The 24,768-nt window shown below is 47.5% G+C and overlaps 1 protein-coding gene across 1 annotated transcript in view; it reads left to right on the forward strand.

Moving 5' to 3' along the window:
• The window catches only part of SHOC1 (shortage in chiasmata 1), a 1,571,389-nt gene that overhangs the window by 1,326,945 nt on the left and 219,676 nt on the right, over positions 1-24,768 (forward strand). The window contains exon 25 of the mRNA XM_085643056.1: positions 23,200-23,331. Coding sequence (XP_085499182.1) covers positions 23,200-23,331 — 132 coding nt within the window. The remainder of the gene's footprint in view (positions 1-23,199; positions 23,332-24,768) is intronic.

Here is a 24,768-nt window from a genome sequence, read left to right on the forward strand (position 1 = left end):
GTAGTGATGTGCACCCACCCACATATGTCTAACCACTGATGGGAGTCCTCTGCACCCACCCCTCATATTGCAGGCCACTGCTGGGAGTCATATACACCCACCCCTCACATGTCTGTCCACTGCTGGGAGTCCTCTGCACACACCCCTCATATTGTAGGCCACTGCTGGGAGTCATATACACCCACCCATATATGTCTGTCCACTGCTGGTAGTGATATGCACCCACCCCTCATATGTCTGGACGCTGCTGGTAGTGATATGCACCCACCCCGCATATGTCTGTCCACTGCTGGGAGTCCTCTGCACCCACCACTCATATGTCTGGACACTGCTGGGAGTCATGTACACCCACCCATATATGTCTGTCCACTGCTGGTAGTGATATGCACCCACCCCCAGGTCTCTGTCCACTGCTGGTAGTGATGTGCACCCACCCACATATGTCTGTCCACTGCAGGGAGTCCTCTGCACCCACCCCTCATATTGCAGGACACTGCTGGGAGTCATATACACCCACCCACATATGTCTGGACGCTGCTGGTAGTGATATGCACCCACCCGCATATGTCTGTCCACTGCTGGGAGTGAGGTGCACCCACCTATATATGTCTGTCCACTGCTGGTAGTGATGTGCACCCACCCCCATGTCTCTGTCCACTGCTGGGAATCCTATGTGGCCACACACACACCCACCCACCTCCTTGGTGCTGTAAACTGCTCTCCTTGACCTCCACACACACCAATATAATGGTGATATGCTGCACCAGGCCATACAACACCATTCGTGGCGTGTGTACGCCTTGTATCCCAAGTGTACTGGTGCCATAGGGGTATGTGTGATACGGACCGTACCCCCGCATTCAGAGGGTGTGTACAGACCGTACCACACGTACCCCTGAGGCCCCAATCCGATAGTGGTACGGGCCGTACACCCGCTCTGAGAGCGTGTGTACGGCCCGTACCACGCATACTCCTATGTCACCACTACAATAGTGATACTGACCGTACCCACGCTATGGATGGGTGGGTACGGTGTGTATCACTATTGTAGTGGTGACGTAGGAGTACGCGTGGTACGAGCCGTACACATGCTCTGAGAGTGTGTGTGCGGCCCGTACCACACGTACTCCTACGTCACCACTACAATAGTGATACGGACCGTACCCACGCTATGGATGTACACACCAACATAATGGTGATATACTGCACCAGGCCATACAACACCATTTGTGGCGTGTTTACGCCTTGTATCCCAAGTGTACTGGTGCCGTAGGGGTACGTGTGATACAGACCGTACCCCCGCATTCAGAGGGTGTGTACGGACCATACCACATGTACCCCTGAGGCCCCAATCCAATAGTGGTACGGGCCGTACACCCGCTCTGAAAGCGTGTGTACGGCCCGTACCACGCATGCTCCTACGTCACCACTACAATAGTGATACGGACCGTACCCACGCTATGGATGGGTGGGTACGGTGCGTATCACTATTGTAGTGGTGACGTAGGAGTACGCGTGGCACGGGCCGTACACACGCTCTGAGAGCGTGTGTGCGGCCGGTACCACGCATACTCCTACGTCACCACTACAATAGTGATACGGACCGTAACCACACTATGGATGTGTGGGTACGGTGCGTATCACTATTGTAGTGGTAACGTAGGAGTACGCATGGTACGGGCCGTACACACGCTCTGAGAGCGTGTGTACGGCCCGTACCATGCGTAATCCTACGTCACCACTACAATAGTGATACGGACCGTACCCACGCTATGGATGTGTGGGTACGGTGCGTATCAATAATGTAGTGTTGCTGTAGGGGTACGCGTCCACGTCCACTTCCATTGTTGCAGAGGTAATGTATGTACAGAATATAGTATATTTTAAATTGGGTAGGGGTTATATTTCCTGCCCCTCGCCCCCCCTTTGCCCCTGGGTGTTGTTCTGACCTTCTGCGGCGTGCGCGGCGGTTTCGGTGCACCAGGTCGTAGGCTAGGAGGGCCGGAATGACACGTAGGATGGGGTCCATGGCTGTCCATCGCGTACCGGGGCTCCTTATTCGCGTCATACTCAATTTCCTGGGAGTTTTTGGCTGCCGTAAAAAATAAGCCGTGCGGAGTGACGTAGGTATGAATCGTACTTGCTGGTCCGTAAAACGCTGCCTGACTCCGTACGGACGTCACGTACGCGCTGTCCCGGATCAGAATCTTTGGTATTTTTTAGCCGTACGTAGTTTTGTACGATTCGTACGGAAATGGTATTTCTGTACGAATTGTACTTGCTGGATTGTAAGGTGGATTGCCCGGGTACGAGAAGTACGGAGAATACGCTCCATACGACGATTCGTACACGGGTTTTACAGAATCGGAATCGGCACCCTCATGTATATTAAAATATATGTTTATTACATAAACTTTCCATTTACAAATATTATAAAAATGTTAATGTATATGTATTATTCACAGGATCACTGTAAAAATATTGTAAATTGTTTAACATACTAAGGGGGTCATTACGATAGCGGGCGGATCGCCACCACCCGTATGGCGGTGGCGGTCAGCCTGCTAAAATCCACCGCCGGAGGACCCCGGCGGACGGGAAGACCGTCTGCCGGTTTTCCGCCGGTAAGCAATACGCCCAATTGTCTACCGGGCGGAAAAGTCCAGGAATATGGTGGCGGTGCCTTGCAGGCACCGCCATCCATATTATCATCGTGGTATCGTGGTGGTGAACTGCCTTTCCATGGCGGAGACTCCGCCATGGAAAGGCAGGCGGTTTTGACTTTGGGGGCCCGTTGCGGGCCCCCAGGGTGTTCCGGTGGTGGGGGGTGCACAGGGGGCTACCTATTGTACCCCCCTGCATTGTCATAGACATGGTTGCAGGCACCTTGCGGTGCCTGTCACCTTGTGCATGACAATGCACACAGTGCATTCCCAGCATTGTGGCGGGCGGTAATGGAGGATGCCACGGTAGCGGTGGCATCCCAATTGCAGGTGCGGGACCGCTGCACCACTGGCGGCCGGTCCCAGCACCGCTAGGGTGGCGGGCAGACTAAAGTCCGCCCGCCATCCTAATGGGACCCTAAATATTATTTTATTAAAATATTATTTAATATGCTAAATAATAAAACATAATGTAATAAAATGTACAAACTATATATATTCAAAGTCCTGAACCTGTTGTAAATAATAATATGAAAATGTAAACAAAATTGACTACACATATTGTTCTGTTTGAACTAAAAATTAATAAACAATACAAAAGATACTGTATATTAATGTAAAAATTGTACTGTTTTACTTTACCATTACATATGTATACAAAAAAATGTACAATTGTTAAAAACTGTAAAAACATATATACATCAATGTAATAAAATATGATTTGTTGAACATATCTAAATAAATGTTAAAATGTCCAAATAAAATGTGAAAAATATAACAATGTGTATTTTTTTTTGCAATGTTAAAATAAATTTTAAAACCAAATAAAATGTTTAAAATATCATTATAAAAATATATTTGCATCAAAATAATATTAATAATAAAACGAACATACATACTGGATAGTAAACCATAATATTTTACTATTCTAACTCCAAAACAAAATAAACTCAGGGAAAGTGCTTGATGGTAAACCATAATAATTTACTATTCTAACTCCAAAACAAAATAAACTCAGGGGGGGGAGGAGGAGCCTAGCACGCATCCAAGATGGTCGCGTGAGCACAGGGCTCCCCGGACCCTCGCTGCTCCTCGGAACTTATCCTGACTTTATCCTGACTTGGTTGACGGATTCTGGAAGATGAACGTTGGCTGAACCCTAAACTCTTTTCAGAAACCAAATCGGACCTGGGAGACCTGATCTATGGTGGTTTGAACTTTTGAGGCCCAACTGATGGCTGTGCCCGGTGCGAAGGTGAACTGTGGAGCCGGGGCATAGTTGAACAACAACGGCATCGGGGCTGTGCCAGCGGCCGTCTTATCACTTTCGGTTTCACTTTTGGATCTCTGAGTGGCTGGACAGCGGAGTTGCTTTGTGCGGCTGGGTTTTCACTCGGCCTTCGCTTCGTGCCTTTGCCTCCGCCTGAAACCAGTGTGCCTATTGACTTTGATCCTCTTGCACCGCCACATTGCGGTCCCTGGTACGGCTCGTGTCGGCTTCGCCTGTGCCACTTTGACGCTTGCTCGGTGGTCCCCTTCGGCGAGCGTGGTTCCACATGGGAGGCAGAGGGGATCCCGAGAGGCGTAAGACCAAGGCCTCCCTACGTGGGGGACCGGTCCAGACCAACAACATGGACCGCTACACTCATGGTAAAGGGTCCCCTGGGACGGCCGGTGTTCTCCCGGATGACGCTGGGGGTGTTCCGTCCGCCCCTCCGGATTTGTCACTGCAGGACATCATGGGCGCCATTAACGGCATCAAGGAGACCATCGCTCAGCAGTACGAGGCCTTGGCCCGTAAAATCGACACGGTGGCCATTGATGTTACGCTAATTCGGGCGGATCTCTCTAAGACCAATGAGAGGGTTCAATCGCTGGATTTGCGGACGTCCACCCTTGGTACGGATGTGTCGGACCTGCAGACTGCTCTCGGCGACCTCAAGTCGGCCAACGACCTGATGGCCCGGCGGCTGGAGGACTTCGAGGGACGGGCTCGACGCAATAACATCCGCGTCATAGGTGTTCCGGAGACCTCCGACAATCGCCCGGTGGATCTTATGGTTGAGGAACTCATCCTCAAACAGCTTGCCCCCGCTGGCCTGAGTAAGTTCTTTGCCGTGGAGCGGGCCCATCGAGTCCCAGGCGGTCGGCCGCGACCGGGAGCTCCCCCGAGGCCTATTGTCGCAAAACTTTTTCACTACAGAGACCGAGATGCGATTCTGCAGGCCTCAGGGGTACATGGCCAGGTCCGATATGAGAACTCATCCGTTAACTTTTTCCCGGACTTCACCCAACTTGTCCAGAAACAGCGGATGGGTTTCCAGGGGGTGAAGCGCCGTCTCCGGGACCTGGGTTTTAAGTACTCGATGCTTTTTCCTGCCAGGCTCCGAGTGGAATACGAAGACCGGACTACCTTTTTTGACTGTCCTGCGACCGTGAGTGACTGGCTGGATTCTCTGCCGGACCGGGGTGACCGGCCTGGGCCTTCTGGTGGTACCGAGGGTGGCGGGCCTCCTTCGGAGTGACTTTTGGTCCTTGACTTTGATATTTTGTTTTGTTCGGCTGGGTTCTACTTCTTTTGTACATTTTGTTTAATTATGATCTGTGTTGGGGGCGGGCGGGGACGGGTCCCTTTCCTCCTCCGGGGTCTTTTCGTAGAATGGGGTTTTTAGGGCGACAGGCACACTGCAAGTTGGGGTGGTTTTCTGGACCGCAGGGGTGCAGGGTGGGGGGAGTTGAATTTGGGGGGGGGGTGGTGGGTGGGAGGGGTTGTTTGGATTTGTGTTTTTTGTTTTCAAGGCGAGGTATTGGCTCTGTTTCAGTTTCAGGTGTCGCGCTATTTGCTGGGGGACCCTTGATCTACTGGAGGGGATGGGGGGGGGACGGGTTGAGACTGATGTCTTGGAACGTCAACGGATTGGGGGATCGTATCAAACGGGGTGTTGTGCTGCAGTATTTGCGTCGTTTGACTCCTGATGTGGTATTCTTACAGGAGACGCATCTGGTTGGTAATGTTTGTCATGCCATGAACAGGGGGGGATACCGACTCGTGGCCCATTCCGGTTTCACCACTGGCTCTAGAGGGGTGGGCATTCTCCTACGATCTTCACTTCCGCTAGAGATCACCAGGGTTGTCCTAGACGATAGAGGGCGCTATGTGGCTCTGACTGGGAGGTGGGAGGGACAGTCCCTTTCCTTGGTTACGGTTTATGTTCCCCCGGGCCTCCAGAACTCCACTTTCTCAGACTTGGGTCGTATGCTGCTTGAGCTTCCTGACAGTCTTTTGCTTATGGGTGGGGATTTTAATTCGGTTGTTTCGGGTGAGTTGGATCGCCACCCGCCCAGGGCCCTCCCTGCTGCCCAGGCATGGCTCGGCGGACTCTTGGATACCTTCGGTCTGGTGGATTGTTGGAGGTTAATGCATCCGACACAGTGTCAGTACACATTTCACTCTGGGGCCCATGGGAGTCTCTCCAGATTGGATTATTTTCTTATGCCCGCGTCCCAGACTGCCCGGATTCGAGAGGTAAAGCACTTGGCCCGGGGTATCTCTGATCATTCCCCACTGTGGTTGCTTTTCGACACGGGATGCGGTCCGCTGGGCGGATCGCCCCTATTAACCCTTGGTACTTGCGAGACCCCAAGATTCGTGATAGCCTTGTTAAGTCGATTGATCAGTATTTTCTCGAGAATGAGGGGTCGGTGTTGTCCTCAGTGTCCCTGTGGGAAGCCTTCAAAACAGTGCTCCGCGGGCATGCCCTATCCCAGATAGTGGAGGCTAAGAGGGTTAAGAATGAGGCGGTGGTGAAGCTGGAGACTGAAATATCGGGGCTGGAGGCGGCTTTGGAGACAAGTGTCACTCAGGATGGGCTTCATGCCCTCAGCTTGAAGCAGTTTGAATATAAGTCTCTTGTCACTGACGCTGCCAAGATCATGTATAGGGAGCAACAGGGTAGGTTGTATGATGTTGGGGACAAGGCGGGTAAACTGATTGCTTGGTTGGATAAGAAGGAGAGAGTGAATCGTGTGGTCCCGGAGCTTCGGGTTTCGGATGGAGTGTGTGTGACTGACCCTGGTGAGATTGTGGAGTGTTTTGCTGACCACCTCCGGGCGGTGTACTCCCCGGTGTCTGATAGAGATGAGGATGACTCTCGTCTCTTGCTGCGGGATATTGCCTTGCCCGGCCTATCCGTCGAGGTCCGTGAGCAGATGGATGCCTCCCTGTCTGTCGACGAGATTGCTACCGCGATTCGTTCCCTTCGCTCGGGCAAGGCTATGGGCCCCAACGGACTGCCGATTGAACTGTATAAACTACGCCCGGATAAAATCGCGCCCTTCCTCCGTCGTATGTTTCTGGAGTCGCTCGAGCGGGGTTCCCTTCCCGACGACCAGCGTCTGGCTACTATAGTTGTTTTTCCCAAGGACGGTAAGCCAAGAGACCGCTGTGCCTCATATAGGCCTCTTTCCCTACTAAATGCCGAACCGAAAATCCTTGCCAAAGTCCTCGCTAATTGCTTGCTGAAAGTTATATGTGATTTGATACATCCGGATCAATGCGGCTTTATCCCTCATCGTAATACCGCTCTCAACTTGCGGCGTCTACATGGCGTCCTCGCTAGGGCGGAGTACTTCTCTGAACCGGCCATATTGGTTTCCTTAGACGCCACGATGGCCTTTGATACCATCGAGTGGCCATTCCTTTGGGCCGTATTGGCGAAGTTTGGCTTTGGGGAGGGATTTATTAGTTGGGTGAAGCTCCTCTATGCTGGTCCAATGGCTCAGGTTGTTGTCAATGGGCGGGTTTCTCGGCCCTTCGCTCTCGGGAGGGGTACTAGGCAGGGGTGCCCGTTGTCCCCTCTGCTCTTTGCTCTCGCCTTGGAACCGCTCGCTGCCTGGCTCCGCTGGGAGCCCTCGATCAGAGGGATCCAGTGGGCCCCGGGCTTCGAGGATCGGGTCTCGTTGCACGCGGATGATATTCTTCTGTACCTCACCTCGCCGCGGAAGTCGCTCAATGTGCTTTTTGATGTCCTTACTTCCTTCGGGAGAAATTCGGGTTTGATAATTAACTGGTCCAAATCTTGCGTGTATCCTATCTCCGGTGGCCTTCCTCTCTTGCCGCCTCGGCTTCCGATCCAAACATCTCAATCCGGCTTTAAATACTTGGGGGTATACGTTTCGTTGGATCCGGCGGTCCGCTACGAGCAGAATCTCCTGTCTCCCTTTCGGCGTTTGAGGGCGGATACGGCTCGGTGGTGTAAGTTGCTCTTGTCTCCACTTGGTCGCGCAGCACTGTTTAAAATGATGTCCCTTCCCAGATTTCTTTACGCACTCCAGAACTCCTTCGATACCATTCCGGCGGCCTACTTTAGGGAAGTGGAGAGTTTGCAGAGGAGACTGGTTTGGGACGGTCGTGCGCGTATCGCTTTGGCAAAGCTGACTCTTCCCTGGTATGACGGGGGCATCGCGCTTCCTGACATTAGAAGGTACTATTGGGCCTCCCAGCTGTCTGCCATTAACCATGCTACGTACGCTCCTGGCTCGAACCCGGCATATGAGATGGATAAATTCCTGCTTCCCGGCGGTAACTATAACAGAGCGCTCTACTCTCGATCTGCCGGAAGGACCCTCACGGGCCCTACTAGGATTGCGGTACGTGTGTGGAAGGCGGCGAATGTAGTTGTGGGCTGGAGTGAGCGGTTAACGTGTGCTACTCCTCTATTCGCCTCAGAGCGCTTGGGAAGCCTCTGGACAACGAAAGGCTTTGAGCACTGGGATACGATCGGCATTAGCAGAGTGGGGGACCTATGGGTTAAAGGCGCGGTTAAATCCTTCGCGGCGCTTCAGAGCAAGTACGAGCTTAGTGAAAGGGAGTTCTTCCGCTATGCCCAGGTTCGGCACGCCCTACTCTCGGTCTTTGGGGAGGGGACCACGGTCCCTGTTTCTTCGCCTCTCGAGGACCGTATACTCGACGGACACGTCCCCGACAGTACTATCTCCCTGATTTATAAAAAACTAATAAATAATCGGGCTGATCTCTTGGTGCGTGTTCGGGAGGCATGGACGGGAGATGGGGTTGAGTTGGACGACGAGGACTGGCAGTCTGCGCTGTCATCCCCTAAGGAGGTTGCCATCCCGGCCCGTCTCCGTCTGGTCCAGCTTAAGATTCTCCATCGTGTCTATGTGACGGGTCCCCGTTTGGTCTCGATGGGGTTTTCTGACGACGGGCTCTGTAAGCGTGGCTGCGGGCTCAGTGTCACCTTTCTCCACATCCTCTGGGAGTGCCGCGAGGTGGCGGAATATTGGCGCCAGGTGCATGATGTTATGAAACGAGTCACTGGGGTCGCTCTGTTGCCGGAGGTGCGCCGATGTGTTCTGAATGTGTGGGAGCCCAATGACTATAATGCGGCCCGGGCTCGGTGGGCGGCCCTTGGGAACATGATCGCAAAGAGAGATATTGCGCAGCTTTGGGGTTCCCAACGGCCTCCCACCGTGTCCGTATGGAAGGAGAACATGGACTGGTGCATGTTCAGGGAGAAGACGGTGTATGTGGCTCGTGGTAAACCGGGGGCGTGGGGTAGAATCTGGGGTCAGTGGAATGTGTATCGAGGGACTATCTGTTCTCCCCCCCTGGTGGATACGTCTGATGTTGCCTTGTCCCCCTGATCCTTGAGGGTTCCTTGCTTAATTTGTTCATCTGAGTATAGATTTGGTTTTCCCGTGGCCCCCCCCTCCCTCTCAGACCCCCTTTTTATTGACCACCCTAGGGTGGTCCTATGTGGAGTTCCTCTGCTGTGGTTAGATGCCCTTTTAATGTTTTTCGCCTTGCTTTTTGTTTTTCTTTACTTTTGTTGATATTTATGTAAAATAGGGTGTATCCTGACTTCCCTTATGTGCAGCCTGATCTCCTGTCATTTAGCGGAGCCCCTGCGGGCCAGTCATTGTTTTTGAACTGCTTGAACATTTCTGAATACTAGCGGCCGGCCCAGGTGGTTGTAGACCCGTGCTTGTACCCTTTTTCTCTGCACAATAAAAATTTTAAAAAATAAAATAAAAAAATAAACTCAGGGAAAGAGCTGGATGGTAAACCCTAATAATTTACTATTCCAACTTCAAATCCAAATAAACTCAGGGAAAGTGCTGGATGGTAAACCATAATAATTTACTATTCTAACTCCAAAACAAAATAAACTCAGGGAAAGTGCTGGATGGTAAACCATAATAATTTGGTATTCTAACTCCAAATCCAAATAAACTCAGGGAAAGTGCTGGATGGTAAACCATAATAATTTACTATTCTAAATCCAAATCCAAATAAACTCAGGGAAAGTGCTGGATGGTAAACCATAATAATTTACTATTCTAACTCCAAAACAAAATAAACTCTGGGAAAGTGCTGGATGGTAAACCATAATAATTTATTATTCTAACTCCACATCCAAATAAGCTCAGGGAAAGTGTTGGATGGTAAACCGTAATAATTAACTATTCTAACTCCAAATCGAAATAAACTCAGGAAAAGTGCTGGATGGTAAACCATAATAATTTACAATTCTAACTCCAAATCCAAATAACTCAGGCAAAGTGCTGGAGGGTAAACCAAAATAATGTACTATTCTAACTACAAATCCAAATAAGATCAGGGAAAGTGTTGGATGGTAAACCGTAATAATTTACTAACCTAACTCCAAATCCAAATAAACTCAGGGAAAGTGCTGGATGGTAAACCATAATAATTTACTATTCTAACTCCAAAACTAAATGAACTCAGGAAAGTGCTGGATGGTAAACCATAATAATTTACTATTCTAACTCCAAATCCAAATCAACTCAGGGAAAGTGATGGCTGGTGAACCATGATAATTTACTATTCTAACTTCAAATCCAAATCAACTCAGGGAAAGTGCTGGATGGTAAACCGTAATAATTTACTATTCTAACTCCAAATCCAAATAAACTCAGGGAAAGTGCTGGATGGTAAACCATAATAATTTACTATTCTAACTCCAAAACTATATAAACTCAGGGAAAGTGCTGGATGATAAACCATAATAATTTACTATTCTAACTCCAAAACTAAATAAACTCAGGGAAAGTGCTGGATGGTAAACCATAATAATTTACTATTCTAACTCCAAATCCAAATAAACTCAGGGAAAGTGCTGGATGGTAAACCGTAATAATTTACTATTCTAACTCCAAAACTATATAAACTCAGGGAAAGTGCTGGATGGTAAACTATAATAATTTACTATTCTAACTCCAAATCCAAATAAACTCAGGGAAAGTGCTTGATGGTAAACCATAATAATTTACTACTCTAACTCCAAATAAATATAAACTCAAAACAATAAATATTTACTATCCCCCTTTTTATTTTTACTACAAAGAAATATATATCCTTCAAATAAATATCATTAATTAAATTAATATTATTTGTCTTTCTAAATTTCAAAAATACTATTTAAATTCTAACAAAACTGTTATTTATTTATTAATATTGATACTTCAACAAATTTCAAATATTAATAATTGTATTTTAAAATATTAAACAATTTCAAAATTAATTTGAGAATAAATTAAAGATTTTGATAATTCTAAAACATTTCCAAATGTATTTAAAATATTATAAAAAATATATTATTTATCTGCATTTACATTAATATTTTAATCAAATACTCTTTAAGATTGTATTAAAACAAAATCACTTGTAACAAATATAATATTTTAATATAATTTCTTATCCTCAATTTTAAAACTAATATATACAATTAATAAATTTCTAGAATATTCAATATTTTATAGAATATTTTTTAAATTCAAAAATATTTACATTTATTAAACATGTATAGATTGTATTAATTATTAATAATAAAAAATTACAACATTTAAATTTACATACAGAATTTCGCATACATTTTAATCTTTATTTTTACTAAAAAAAATGCAATATATATTTCTAATAACTAATTTATTTGTTTATTTTTAATTTTAAAATATTACTATTTACATTGTGAAACTCTCAACATTTTTAAATTAATACCCACCCTCAGCCCCTATAAACCCAAAATCCCACTCCTAAAATATATACAAATTTTGTAAAACTTTATAAAATTTAAACAACATTTTTAAATTACTACCCACCTTTATCCCCTATAAACCCAACATCCCGCTCCTAAGATATATACTAATTTTAAAAAATTATAAATTTAAAACAACATTTCTAAATTACTACCCACCCTTATCCCCTATAAAACCCAAATTCCGCTCCTAAAATTAATATGGAAATGAAAGAAAAACACATTTAAAATTTATTTTCTCATATAAACATTAGAAATGTAAAAAAATTACATGAAATAACAATTAAAATACAAAAAACATCCTAAACATAACATCGATATTTCGATATTTGAAATTTCGATATTACTATACAACTTAAAAATCGATATTTTTTACATCGATATCACTTACATCGATAATTAAAACCATCGGTATTCTTACCTCGATATTTATGTATGTCGATATTTTCACGTCGATATTCTAGCTCTGCACCGTTGAGATACCAAAGATTGGAACTGATCTTAATGACTCCGCTTTGGAGAGCACAATCATGGTATCCGGTAATTCTGGAAATAGCCTGTGCCTGATTGCTTCTGATTCTTTTATGTTGGAACCTCTTTCTGGATACAGTGGGTCTTTTGCATCCATGAATCCTGTCACAACACCTCTCTCTAGTGGCATGGATCGTTTGCGGGAAAGATGAAGTCTCCTGGGACTTTCACAAAAGGCTAATGCTTTCTTCGGTCAAGCCTGGTCCTTGAACACACACACAAGCGATATGCTTCTGTTTGGGGATGCTAGTGTAGCTGGTGCCGTGAGTGGGGTGGAGATCCTGTTGGAATGTATTGTAGTATGGTCATACATTTTTTATCCACCCTGGCCTCCGGTAGCATGGCATATCAATCAGTGAACAACTTTAGGTCCATTATTTCGGTGGGTCAGTTGCCGATTGATGCTAAACCGGCTTACACCTAATAGTGTGTAAATTGTTAAGGGGTATCTGTATGGTAAAGCCCCCTCTTCCTAAATATTCTGTTTCATGGGGCATTAATATAGTCCAGAGATTTTTAGATTCTTGCCCAGACATTAAATATATATCACGGAAATAATTGTCGGTCAAATTGACCATGCTCTTTTGTCTAATTTCTTGTAAATGTGTGGCTGACGTACGAGTTTTAGATCTGGCCGGAGAGATTTTTCTCATGAGTGTGTTACCTTCTCGATTTCTCGACGGACCGAATAGAATTTCAGGTCAGTAGCTTACCCATCTTTTCAGGGTAATTCTAAGCTTTGAATAGTGCAATGTCTGAAAGCCTAAGAGGTGAATACTGCTGAAATTCGTACAGATATGGGAGGTCAATTGTTCATAACTTGCAAAAGCCATTTTGTCTGATGGCATTTGAAACTCTTGCCAGATGGATGCAATGGCTTATGAGTGAGGCCAGTATTGATACCTCTGTGTTTGGTGCCCCCTCAGCTTGATTTGGTGAGACCAGTGTTTACGGCTTTGGTGTTTTTAGTTCCTTGCTAGGAACTGGAGACAAGTGATTTGTCTGTCAACAACATTCTGAATTTTGGAAGTTTGCCTTGCTGTTTCCGGAGTTCACTCTTGGATGGTTGTTTCCTAATGTTTCAGATGGTGTAATGCGGGTCCTGCGAAGCCAGGATCTTTGAGTTAAGCTCCCTTTGGGGCTGATGGTGATGTTCTCAGTTGGTAAAGGTCCTGTCATTACAGGGTCTCAAACTGTTTAACTGTCTTCCCTTGGACAGAAGCAAAGAAAGAGGAAACTGTATTGCTGCAAGAGGGTTAAATAGGGATGGGACTCTATGGTTGATCATGTGACTATGAGGTGGTCACTGGAAACGTAGTGTTCCCTGATCCTGTCCCTGCGGTGCCTGGCCTGGCCTGCCCCATGTATGCCCCTCCGAGTGGATGTTATGTGAATGTTAATGGGTAACTTATATAGCGCACGGCTACTCCAAGGAGTGTCCCGGCGCTTTCTGACCCATTACTGAGAAAAGGGAAAAGACAACAGAAACATAACAGAAATTACTGATTAAAAAGCCAGGTTTTCAAGGCCTTTCTAAGGGCAAACAGGTTGTGAATGCGGCGGAGATCAACAGGAAGGGAGTTCCATAGTTTGGGGGCGAGATATTTAAAGGAACGTCCACCTATTCTGACTTTCCTAATGGGAGGCACCATTGCCAGGCCAAGATTTTCCGACCGGAGAGATCTGGTGGGTTTGTAGAAAGAAAGCCGTTTCTGAATGTAGGAGGCCCCCACCGAATGGAGTGCCTTATGGGCCAGTGTAAGAGCTTTGAATGTGATTCGCTTCTTGATAGGAAGCCAGTGAAGGGAGGAAAGCAACTCAGATGATCTGGCATGCCGGGGTAGGCCGAAGATGGCTCTTGCCGCAGAATTATGTACAACCTGGAGTTTATGCAAGAGATAATCCGGCAAACCCAGGTAGAGGACATTTGAATAGTCAAGCCTAGAACAGATCAGAGCTTGTACTGTCAGCCTCCTGTGGGCTAAAGGGAGCAAAGGAAGGAATTTACGCATCATTTTAAGCAGACCAAAACAGGTACCCGTGAGACCTGTGATCTGTGTTTTCAGAGCCAGGGTGTTATCGATTTTGACCCCAAGGTTTTTAGCGACCAAAGAGGAAGAGGAAGGGGGGGACATGCAAACCGGCCACCATTCCTGCCAGGGCGGTTCTGCCTGACAGCCGAAGAAGAGCACCTCGGATTTATCAGGGTTGCACTTGAGGCTGCTCCTCTGAAACCAGTTGAAGACAGCCCCAAGGCAACCACGGATGCTATCCCCGTCAAACTCCATGCCCTTCTTGCAGGTGAAGAGGAGCTGGGTGTCGTCAGCGTATGATATGATCTGGGCACCCATCGACTCCGCCAGTACCGCCAATGGAGTCATGAAGATGTTAAAAAGGGTCGGGCTCAGCACCGACCCTTGTGGGACTCCGACATTCATAGGCGGCACCTCGGCGGAGTACGGGGGGGCCCAGACCACTTGTCGACGACCCGCTAGGTAAGATCTCAGCCAGCTCAACACCGTCCCTCTGAGACCGATCTCGTGAAGTCTTCTCAAGAGGGCCTCATGCGGGACGGTGTCGAAGGCCGCCGACAGATCCAACATCACCAGCATTGCTCGTCCACCTGAGTCGAGAACTTCCTTAATGGCTTCATTAACTTCCAAAAGAGCGGTCTCAGTGCTCAAGTTGGAGCGGAAGCCAGATTGGGTAGAGTGGAGTAACCCATGATCTTCAAGGAAGGAAGAAAGCACAGAGTGGACGTGCTTCTCGACGATCTTAGCCAAGCTGGGCAGGAGAGAAATGGGCCTATAGTTAGCATGTATCTCTGGGTCAAGGCCTGGTTTTTTAAGAAGGGGAACGACCATTGCCTTCTTCCAGGCTGGCGGAACAATGCCGCTGGACAAAGATAGGTTCAAAACAGGAAAAATTAAGGAATTCAGAATCTTGGCAGTCCTGGCTAAAAAGCTCGCCGGGCACGGATCGAGCGGAGAGCCAGATTTAATCCTGAGTAAAAGATCCAGAGAATTAGATTCCAATAAAGGAGGAAACTCCGATAGAATGGGGCAGGAATCAGGAGGTAAAGTCATCAGAGTGGAGTCATGCAATGAAGCACTTGGGGCAGCTGGTGGAAAAGATTCTTGAATCAATTTGATTTTCGTATTAAAGAAAATGGCCAGCTCCTTTACCCAAGATTCGGAGAACTTATGCTGGACTATGCTAGATTTGGGAGAGATAAACTCTTTAACAATGGTAAAAATTTCTTTACTGGAATTTGACGCAGACTCAATTCTATTTGCAAAATAGTTCTTTTTGGCCTCAAGAATGTCAGAGTGGTAAGATTTAATAGATAGTTTATAGGCAGACTTAGCTTCTTGGTCATATTGCTTCCGCCAGAGTCTTTCGGCTAACTTACAGTTACGCCGTGCCAGAGCAAGTGACTTAGAGAACCAAGGAGCCGAACTGCGCTTGACAGATGAAGAGGGGGTAGAAAGAGGAGCAAGATCATCAAGCCTTTCAACTAACCATTCCTGGAAAGTTTCAAGGTCCCTCTCCAGATGGCCGGATAGGATACAGGGATATTCGTGAAGCGCTTGAGCAAGATTCTCAAGGGTAATTTTATGCAAAGGTCGTCTGGGGTGCCTAAGGTGATCTAGGTTAATATGAGATGTTTTACTTCTGCCCTGAATTAAAAAACTAATCAAAGAATGGTCGGACCAGAGAACAGGGGTGGGATGGGACATAATAAGGGGAAAGGTGGAGAACACTTGGTCAAGCGTGTGACCCTTATCATGAGTCGCACTTGAGATGTAAGGAATTAGACCAAGAGGAACAGTGATGTCCTTGATTTTGACCGCTTCACTGTCCAACTCAACGTCCATATGGATATTAAAATCCCCTAACATTATGCAGTTTTCCACCTTCAAGCAAAGAGCAGTAATAGCAGATTGAAGGTCGTCGAAGAAGGAACCCCGCAGACCCGGAGGTCTGTAGACCAGAAGCCCAGAAAAAGATTGATGCGGGGAGAGTGCAATGGAAAAGGCGAGGGATTCGCAGCCAGAAATAGGCAGAGATGGAATAATTGTGCATGCAAAAGATCTAAGGACTGCAAGTGCAACACCACCACCTTTACCCACTGTCCTATCCTGTCTATAAAAAATATACTCTGGCGGAAAGGCTGCTGCAATGTCAGGATTAGACGACTCACAGAGCCATGTTTCTGTGAGCAAGAGACAGAGTGGGTTCTCAGAGGTAAGTAGCTCAAAGATGTCCAAAGCGTGCCTATGTAATGAACGGGTGTTAAGCAATAAGCACTTAAACTGTTTGGGAGGGAGCGGACGGGAACCCTCAGAAGCCCGGTATATGTTGGGATACCATCCACAACCTGGACAGCAGCATTTACCTTTGAATCGGCCAGGAAAGACATACCGACAGGTAACGGTATTAAGGTTACATGAGAGTAGATCCGCTGCAGAGTAGGTAAGCCTATGGCCAGAGCCTGCCGCCGCGCCGTCCGCTGCCGTGTCGCGGACGGGCGCAGACGGGCAGGACTCTGGCACGACTCCGGCGCAGATCCGGCGCGCCCGCTGATCGCGTCCGCTGCGCGGAGTCATCCCTGCCCGTTTTTATAGTGCGATCAATGGCGTCCCCAACCCAGCCCGACCCAAGATGGCCGCCAAAACCAGCGCCTGGTGCTCTCAGCCGAGAGCAGGACCGGAACAGCAAGGACGGGTGAGAGTAGACTTCTGGGTGCTGCTGGGCGCTGGGGGGTCTCAACACACCTCAAAGATCAGGTATGGAGCAAAAATAGGTACCAATACAAACGCTAATAAAAACGAGTTAAAAGCGATTAAAAACACAGGGATAGACAGGAGACCTCCCGGCTTCCGCCTCAAGAGGGAAAAAGGTGCGTGCAGTGTCAGAATAGCCGATTACCTGCACCTGGCGCCTTTTATAGTGCGATCAATGGCGTCCCCAACCCAGCCCGACCCATGATGGCCGCCAAAACCAGCGCCCGGTGCTCTCAGCCGAGAGCAGGACCGGAACAGCAAGGACGGGTGAGAGTAGACTTCTGGGTGATGCTGGGCGCTGGGGGGTCTGGGGGGTCTCAACACACCTCAAAGATCAGGTATGGAGCAAAAATAGGTACCAATACAAACGCTAATAAAAACGAGTTAAAAGCGATTAAAAACACAGGGATAGACAGGAGACCTGCCGGCTTCCGCCTCAAGAGGGAAAAAGGTGCGTGCAGTGTCAGAATAACCGATTACCTGCACCTGGCGCCTTTTATAGTGCGATCAATGGCGTCCCCAACCCAGCCCGACCCAAGATGGCCGCCAAAACCAGCGCCCGGTGTTCTCAGCCGAGAGCAGGACCGGAACAGCAAGGACGGGTGAGAGTAGACTTCTGGGTGCTGCTGGGCGCTGGGGGGTCTCAACACACCTCAAAGATCAGGTATGGAGCAAAAATAGGTACCAATACAAACGCTAATAAAAACGAGTTAAAAGCGATTAAAAACACAGGGATAGACAGGAGACCTCCCGGCTTCCGCCTCAAGAGGGAAAAAGGTGCGTGCAGTGTCAGAATAGCCGATTACCTGCACCTGGCGCCTTTTATAGTGCGATCAATGGCGTCCCCAACCCAGCCCGACCCAAGATGGCCGCCAAAACCAGCGCCCGGTGCTCTCAGCCGAGAGCAGGACCGGAACAGCAAGGACGGGTGAGAGTAGACTTCTGGGTGCTGCTGGGCGCTGGGGGGTCTGGGGGGTCTCAACACACCTCAAAGATCAGGTATGGAGCAAAAATAGGTACCAATACAAACGCTAATAAAAACGAGTTAAAAGCGATTAAAAACACAGGGATAGACAGGAGACCTCCCGGCTTCCGCCTCAAGAGGGAAAAAGGTGCGTGCAGTGTCAGAATAACCGATTACCTGCACCTGGCGCCTTTTATAGTGCGATCAATGGCGTCCCCAACCCAGCCCGACCCAAGATGGCCGCCAAAACCAGCGCCCGGTGCTCTCAGCCGAGAGCAGGACCGGAACAGCAAGAACGGGTGAGAGTAGACTTCTGGGTGCTGCTGGGCGCTGGGGGGTCTCAACACACCTCAAAGATCAGGTATGGAGCAAAAATAGGTACCAATACAAACGCTAATAAAAACGAGTTAAAAGCGATTAAAAACACAGGGATAGACAGGAGACCTCCCGGCTTCCGCCTCAAGAGGGAAAAAGGTGCGTGCAGTGTCAGAATGTCCCCTGTCCTTAGCAGTGCAGGCAAGCAACGTGTGACAGTTGTCACTCACACCTTATTTGGACTTTAGCTATGGACTGGCCATTGGCCTTTGTTTTTTATGCACTTTGCGTTTGAATTTCAAATTTGCTGAATAAAGCATTTGTTGTTATCCTTGTGAATTTGATTTAGCTGTATATTATGTTGATGATGTTTACCATGACCTTGCTGTTATAATGCTGGATTTTCAATGTTGAATACTGAGGTGTTGATGTGATGTACTCCATGTGGTCCATGAGATATGCATCCTATTCTGGTCGGTATCCCTGTCATCCTTTGCAGCAAACTGGGTGTGTCATGATTAACAATGTTTACACATGGATGTAAACATTTCATTTGCATGGTCACATCTGTGGCTTGCACCCATGCACATATGATGTGCTTCCCATTGTCCAATTTGTGTATTTCCCTGACTGTGGGCCCATCTCCACTGGACATGCAGGTGTGGGCATCATTGGTGTAGGAGCAACTGCGTACTCTGTGCAACTTGCTAGACATATGTATTGAGTATGTGCAGATGACTTAAGGGACACTCCCGTACCCAGGATGATGTGACCAGAGCCTTCATTGGGTGGTAACTGATGGCTGACTGACCAAGTGTTCTGCTGACATGACTGAGACCTGCTGGAACTATGTTTGGCACAGCTGAGCTTCCACAGGAGTTGAGTCCCCTCAAGTAAGTGTGTTGTTCCGTCACACTGCCTGGGCCCATGGTGTGTGTTGTGTGAGCATGTGTGTGTGAGTCCCCATCCCTTTTTCTACACAGGCTGTGTTCCCTTAATATGTTACTGTTGGTGGTGCTTGCTGAGTTGTCCTGTGTTCATCCCACATCTTTGTCCTGGGCTACCAGAAATGTGGGTGCATGACACACTACTGTTCATTGGTGTGTCATCATTGGGATTTGTCAGTTTTGAGTGGTGATGATGTGGTAGAACGCAGATGGGACACAGTCAGGGGTCCCCATGGCACTTGTTTCTTCGCAATATCATGTAGTTGTCCCTAGGTAGTACCTTTCAGTGATTGAGACATGTGTATGTGTGTGTGACTGCTCCCACTCATCAGGTTCAGAGGTGCTCGGTTGGCAGGTGTAAGCATGTGTGCCGTGTGGTTCTCCTTGGCTTCTGCATTGCCCTGGGACTGTGGCAGGAATTCCGAAGGTTAGGGGAGCTTTGACATCATGGCCATGTACTGTATACTGTGCAGTATGTCTGTCATTCACCAGGGTTGTAGACTGTCCTTGTGTGATGAGTCTGTGCCCCTTAGATCCTCCCAACATTACTGTGTTTGTCATGTGTGCATGTGCAATGTCACCAGTCCATGTGGGCTTCACTGATGCACATTGGTGCAGTTCAGGGTGTGTGGTGTTGAGGGTGGACAGATGTGAATGTTTGCATGGCTCGGCCCCTACCTCCCTTTTGTCCCTGGATGACGGGCCATGCTGAGTGATTTGTGTTTGCGTAGGTGTGATGTACGTTTGTGGCATAGGACACATGTCTGAGTTTCACAGTTTGAACGACATCTACCTTTGTCATCACAGTGGACGTATCATGCAGGCTTGTGTCACCCCAATGTATGGTCCCTGGGGCTAGTGCTGTTGTGGGTCTGTCTCTTACTGTTTTAGTTGCTATTCATTCCAGCTTGTGTCACGTGTCTGTTGGGATCCCTCTCACCTTACAATGCCTGATTGCCCACTAAGAGGTGCCCAATTAATGGGTTACTTTTGTATGGCACTGTGTCCACATCTGTGTCATTGTGGTTCAGCCCCCCTCATGTGTTGTGTAGTTGCCAAGGGATACTGAGACACACACACACACATGTTGTGTCAGATGTGCAGTGTGAGGTTGCCTGTTTGTGTTTGTGCATCTGCACCAGTGCATTGGTATTGCTTTTGTGGGCCATTGGCTGGATGTTGTTTGGGTGATTTTCCCTGCTGTCCCTGTGAGTCATATCTCATCATTCTGCACATTCATCCTGGTTGTTAGGTCCCATTGCTGCCATGGAATGGAAGTTTGTGACCTGACACCCACAGTCTACACAGGATGTATTGATTTGTGTGTCTATTTTCGTGATGTGTGTATGCATTATGATGGTCACTTCTGATTTGGTGTCATTGTACACTGTATGCAATGTCAGCCCCCATGAGTGGTGCTTGTCTGCATATGGCCGAGAGTATGTTTTATTTTCACAGCACTGTTAGCCTCACCACATCTCTGTGGGTATGGGACACAACCACTACTTTGCCACAAAAGTGTTTCATGTGTTGGGACCAGGAATCATACATGCTGTTTGGCATTTGCAGCGTTTACCATGATGACACTTACCTTTTGGTCCCTGTGATGATGGGGGGTTTAGACCCCATTACCACAATGCTCAACATTTGCTGCAGTTTGGAACCCCACACTTAACTTTTGTTCTACACAATGAGGGTGGGTTAGTGCACATTGACACAGTGCTATTGTGATGCTTCACTTGTGTAGCCCACACATGTGATGGGAGTTACATTGTATGTTCGAAGTCATATTCACTGTTGTGGGCATTTGTCACAGACTACACACACTTGTCATGATGTTAGGGGGGATGTATTTTGCTGACATACCTAATGTTGGTGTATGATGGATGTGTGGCACATCACCCATCCTATGAGTGTGGGTGTTGATAGTCACACAGCACCCTATGAGTGGGGGTGGCAGTAGTGATAGGCAACAAGTCCCCTATGCGTGGGGGTGACAATAATGATAGGCAACAAGTCCCCTATGAGTGGGGGTGGCAGTAGTGATAGGCAAAAAGTCCCCTAAGAGTGGGGGTAGCAGTAGTGATAGGCAACATACCCTCTATGAGTGGGGGTGGCATTAGTGATAGGCAACAAGTCCCCTATGAGTGGGGGTGGCAGTAGTGATAGGCAACAAGTCCTTTATGAGAGGGGGTGGCAGTAGTGATAGGCAACATACCCTTTATGAGTGAGGGTGGCAGTAGTGATAGGCAACAAGTCCTTTATGAGTGGGGGTGGCAGTAGTGATAGGCAGTATACCCTTTATGAGTGGGGGTGGCAGTAGTGATAGGCAACAAGTCCCCTATGAGTGGGGGTGGCAGTAGTGATAGGCAACAAGTCCCCTATGAGTAGGGGTGGCAGTAGTGATAGGCAACATACCCCCTATGAGTGGGGGTGGCAGTAGTGATAGGCAACAAGTCCCCTATGAGTGGGGGTGGCAGTAGTGATAGGCAACATACCCCCTATGAGTGGGGGTGGCAGTAGTGATAGGCAACAAGTCCCCTATGAGTGGGGGTGGCAGTAGTGATAGGCAACAAGTCCCCTATGAGTGGGGGTCGCAGTAGTGATAGGCAACATACCCCCAATGAGTGGGGGTGGCATTAGTGATAGGCAACAAGTCCCCTATGAGTGGAGGTGGCAGTAGTGATAGGCAACAATTTCCCTATGAGTGGGGGTGTCAGTAGTGATAGGCACAAGTCCCCTATGAGTGGGGGTGGCAGTAGTGATAGGCAACATACCCCCTATGAGTGGGGGTGGCAGTAGTGATAGGCCAAATACCCCCTATGAGTGGGGGTGGCACTACTGAGAGGCAACAAGTCCCCTATGAGTGGGGGTGGCAGTAGTGATAGGCAACATACCCCCTATGAGTGGGGGTGGCAGTAGTGATAGGCAACAAGTCCCCTATGAGTGGGGCTGGTAGTGGTGATAGCCATGCAACCCCTATGGTGGCCTCTTGCTAGTGGACAGGATATGGACCCCCTGGGTGTGTGTGACATTTGGTGGGTACGTGTCGTTTGTTTGTGCGGTGGGTGTCTGACTTACCGTCTGCGCCGTCCGCGTCTGTTCCTGATCCGGTCATAGATGTACAGTACTGGTATGACCTGCGCGATGGCATTTATGATGTGTTCGTCTCGTACACGCTGCTTGTTGCTCCGCCTCGTAGCTGTGGCTAGCTGGTCCGTCTCGTAGCTATGGATTGTGTTCTGGCGCGAATCGTACCTGATATGCTGCTTTCCCGGATGCTGTGACGTGCTGTACGTGGCGACCCGTCCGGCGCATATGATTTGTGCATCGTACTTGTCCAGGCGGAAACTGCTGGGGGAACTGCTTCCGGGCGAGTTGAATCGGCGATCGGAAGTACGGCTCGTACAGGAAATGCTGCTGGAATTGCAGCCTGCGTGTCGGACGGAATTGTGTCAGTTATGCGCATCGTACTTCATTGCCTGGACGGACCGGCTCCAGGAACGTGTCGGTCGCAAGGTAAGGCTACAAACAGCTCTCGGAGGGCTGTGTGACCCGGATCTGAATCGACCCATTAGTGACATCTTTCTCTCCTGAAATAACCTTCAGACTTCATAAAGCCTGAGTAAAAGCTTAGTAAACCAGGCCCAAGGTTCAAACTGTACATTTTTTATATTTCTGAAGTAATAAGCATTGGAAATGCCCTGTATCATCCAAGCTTAAACCACATACACATACCTTTCGTTGACTAAGCATACGTAATTTGGCTTGTTATTTAAATTAAATATATTTGTTACTTATATTTTTGACATGTCTTCCTAAGAGTCAAACGAATCAGTTATTACTATATCTATATAAAAAGTCGATGAAGTTAAATGAGGAAAAAATGCTTAAATACCATGTTCATATTTTAAGGTAATTCTTACACCTGGATTTGAGGAGACGGCTGTGCTGATTCGCCAGATTGCTGACCACACCCTCTTGTCCTGCAAGAGGAATCCTCAGGAGTGGATGCACAAGCCATGGCTCTCAGTCTTATCATGTGAGGTGGGTTTGCGACTTTACACTTACATAAAATAATAATAATAATAATTCAGTACGTTTATGTGTCTTTGCATTGGCACTTTTAAAGAGCACGCTTAGCTGGGAATTCACATAGTGTTCTTCATAGTACATTACAGGAAATAATTAAAGATCATATACACGTAGTGGGGTATCTTCGTGTGTAGGTCTGGATATTCAAGGATCCAGCTAGGCTCTGTTGATAGCAAGTAAGGTGATCTTTGAAGAAAAGCTTTTTCGGCTGCTTTCTGGAGTGGAGGAAAAATGCAGTGAGTCCTAATATTGGTGTGATATATGCACAGTACTTTTTAAAAAAAAGCCTTTTATTTAGGTCCATCCCATTCCAGCGGTTGACCCGTAGTATGGCCATGTTAAAATGGCGAGAGTTGTGTTAGCTACCTGAGAACATATATTTTGTGTCCAGATGGTGGCATGTTCGTATTTATTGCTATCGAAAAATGATGTGGTTCTCTGGATGCCGCCAATGTAGTTCTGTCTGGCGGGTGATGTAGTCATACTTCTTTAGACCTTTGATGAGCCATTTGGTGATTTGCTAGATGTTCTGCATTGTAATACGGTGATCAGGCCAAGATTGCTACAATGTTGGGAGGAGAGAACTTTGGCTTGCTTTGCGGCTCGGAAGTCAGGCTTCGCTTTATTTATAGCACACATAAACTGCCCTTTGTTATGTGTGATCACTGTTTTCCCAAAATCATGCCACTTTAGCAATGACCTGTTTACAACTTCGTTTTTGACACATCGGTTCATTTACTTTCTCATTATTTACTTTGACATTCTTTTGCACATGTTCAGTTGTGGCAGTATGGGGCAGCATGGGGATATTAATGTTTCTCAGTGACACATGCATTAAATGTGTTGCTCTGTTTGTGGAATTTCCAGATAAAGAAACTGTATAATTTCCTATTTCCTCATCTGTCCCACCTCTGAACCTAGGTCAGATTTCCAGCTTGTGCTACTATTGCCCTCATGTGGTTGCACATTGCTGTCTGTTTATTCTTTAAGAGACATTCTACCTCATACAGTTAGATTGTGTGATGTGCAACACATAACAGCCATGCCACAGACCATCTTAAGGCAACACAAACTGCCAATACATTCATGAAGTGTGTATGTTTTCGGTCCCTATATAAGTGTGCCATTCCTAAATGTGGCAATGAAGTTGCATGCTTACAATCAAGGGCTCCTAGGATGGGTGGGGAGTTGGCAATATCCTAGCAATCTCTCTGTTATGTCATGCAGATTTGTAGAGTGCACTGTCACCCGGGAGGTTATCCTGACACCGAGCAGGTATGAGCCTAGCCAAACCTAAGACCTAGTGGGAATTCTGGAAAAGCTAGAAAGTCAGATTCTTGCCGAATATAAGAAGTGTGGAGAAGACTTGTGTCGTGGCAGGTCATTCCT

The sequence above is a fragment of the Triturus cristatus genome, chromosome 2_2 (assembly GCF_964204655.1).
Source record: "Triturus cristatus chromosome 2_2, aTriCri1.1, whole genome shotgun sequence".
NCBI classification, from domain to species: domain Eukaryota; kingdom Metazoa; phylum Chordata; class Amphibia; order Caudata; family Salamandridae; genus Triturus; species Triturus cristatus.